At 38.1% G+C, this 2497-nt stretch overlaps 1 protein-coding gene across 1 annotated transcript; it reads left to right on the top strand.

The window, feature by feature from the left end:
- Positions 1-441: 441 nt before the first annotated feature.
- On the top strand, positions 442-1921 carry LOC5569955. Its single transcript, XM_001658803.2, has one exon. It carries the CDS (start codon positions 506-508, stop codon positions 1850-1852), a length of 1347 nt encoding a protein of 448 aa, XP_001658853.2. The 5' UTR covers positions 442-505; the 3' UTR covers positions 1853-1921.
- The last annotated feature ends 576 nt before the right edge of the window (positions 1922-2497 follow it).

Raw genomic sequence — 2497 nt, 5'->3', positions numbered from 1 at the left:
TATTGCAAATTCATAACTAGCTGAGCAATTATTCATCTAGAAGCAGATATGAACGGGAAACCCAACATCTACTTTTTCTGCCTGGCGTTACGCTTCAACTGGAACAGAGTCTTCTTCTAAGCTAAATATTCTACTGTGCACTGCCACAGTTATTAACTGAGATCCGATTGATTATTTTTGCATGTGTATATCGTGTGGCAGGTACGGAAACACTCTATGCCCTGGATAGTGGAGAACATCTTCAATCCGAAAATATCCTCGACTGATGAGATTCGAACCCAGGACCCTCAGCTTGATCTTGCTGAAGAGCGGCGTGCTTACTGCTACGGCTATCTGTGCCCCCGTCTGATAACAATTTATTGATGCTGCAACTTTCACTCATTGAACGAAGCAATGTAATCAGCAGTGTATTTTTTTTTCTTAAAAGCCAAGAAATTCCCGCCAGACTCAACAGTATCAATATTCAAGCGAGGTAGTGAAGTTGATAAATCATTGTGAAAGCAAAATGGAATTCAGAACTGCCGATTTGGAGCTGTTTAAAGAGAAAGATGGTGCTTACATAAAATTCATAGAAGATCTAACAACCACCCTTACGGAAGCAGACGAAGCGTATGATGGCATTAGAGTCTCAAAACGTACATCGGGCTACACCATAGTGATTATCAAGCATGGGGAAACTGAGGTTCCATTAGTCTACAGAATTCGAGATTTGTACATAATTGGAGTGATTGTTGGAAAAGTGTGCTACATGGACCATAAAGCTTATGCCGAGGTGAACAACATGAATGAATTGAATAAAGTAATTTTTCCGGCTAAAGCCGAATCGCTATCCAGAGAATTCAGCTATCATTTCATAATGCCCAAAGGTGAAAATACTGAAATCAGATTTGAAGAGTTGGAATTCTATTTACAAAAGCTCACACAAATTGGAGATAAGATGAAGCGTATAGAGGTGATGCAAAAATATCTCGGTCCGTTTGTGATTTTGTTTTCGGAAGCTGTTCGTTTTCCAGCAATTGCCATATTGGCACAGCAAGCCTTTCGTTCCGATGATGGCAAAATTAAGCTTTCCGAAGATGTCGCACCTCCGGAAGTGGTACTGAATGACAATGTCATCAAAATACACACATTACTCTTGATTTGGGGACGTCTTTCTAGTTGTGTGAAATATTTGAACGAGGGAAAAGACTGTACTGCTACTGTTGAAATAAAACATAAACCTACTCTTGGACATCTAAAGGAGTATTCAACACCACAAGCAATAAAAATCAACAAAGATACGCTAAAAGCGCTATTAGGCGTAGCAAATTCATATTCTTTCGAAAAGTTCAAAGTTACTCTGCCTAGAATAAAACGCGAAAGTTTGAACGTTCCACTGCCATTATACCAGCAGCAATTAATCCTGTCTAATCACCAGGAAAATCTACTCGAATACGATGGAATCACACAGCAGTCTAGTGCTGCGGCCGCCAATAATGTAATACCCAACCTAGATATGACCGGGGTCTTGCAGCTACTAACACTTGGAATACTACATTTTACGAAGAACCGGCTCCATCTAACCGAATTTGAAACCGTAATACACAACTCTAGGGAAGCCGCTGCCGTAGCCACCGATCTCACGGATCGAATTGTACGTTTTATGATATGTAGCGGTGCATCCAGCGAGCAGATCGAATACGAAAATCAGATGCAACTTCAGCGACAGTTGACCACAGCGTTGTTTCGAGGTGATAAAATCGATGGGATTCTTTCTAACTTCGTCGCAGAATATGGTATAGGTGACATTGATGGTCAGTCAACGGAGGCAACATTATATCAAGCTATATTGGATGGCGAATGTTTTGAATAACGATAGGTATTTTTATGTTCAAGTTCAATAGGGAATCAAAAGCGAATAATAAACGAGCAATGACATGAACCCACCTTTTTCATTTCTTTTGTGTGATAAACATGTCCCAACAGTCCAAGAGTTTTGTCTGTGATTCGACTATCAGGGGTACGCCAAAAAATACATAATTATTCACTTGAAGATTGTGTCAGGAATCCGTTAATGATCTCACTAGAAGTCTTATACGATTCTCAAGGCGTAAAGAACACATAAAGAATTCTGTAGAGGATTTTCCATCAAAGTATAAAAGATATACTCAAAAATCCAAAATTGATCCTAAAAGAAACCTTCGGAGGTTCACAGAATAAATAAACCTCTTTGTTTTAATTCGTTCATTAGTATCATGTTATATATATCACTCAATTTTTATATATAGGTGTTCTGTGTTAGGCAAGCTTATGATTCAAATATAGTAAAACAAAATTATTTTTTTGTTCATTAACTCACCTTATTATTAGGGATAAAAAACTTCCAACTAACTGAACCTAACTTAACCTGTACATATTATATAACGCAATTATCGTGGCAATATAAGACAATTTAACAATTTTATTCGACATTTGCTCTAATGTCAAATTAGTACTAGGGAAAGTGTACCAGTTATGG

This window comes from Aedes aegypti, chromosome 3 (assembly GCF_002204515.2).
Source record: "Aedes aegypti strain LVP_AGWG chromosome 3, AaegL5.0 Primary Assembly, whole genome shotgun sequence".
In the NCBI taxonomy this organism is placed as follows: Eukaryota; Metazoa; Arthropoda; class Insecta; order Diptera; family Culicidae; genus Aedes; species Aedes aegypti.
Note: the sequence above shows the minus strand (reverse complement) of the source record. Positions and strands in the feature narration are given on the sequence as shown.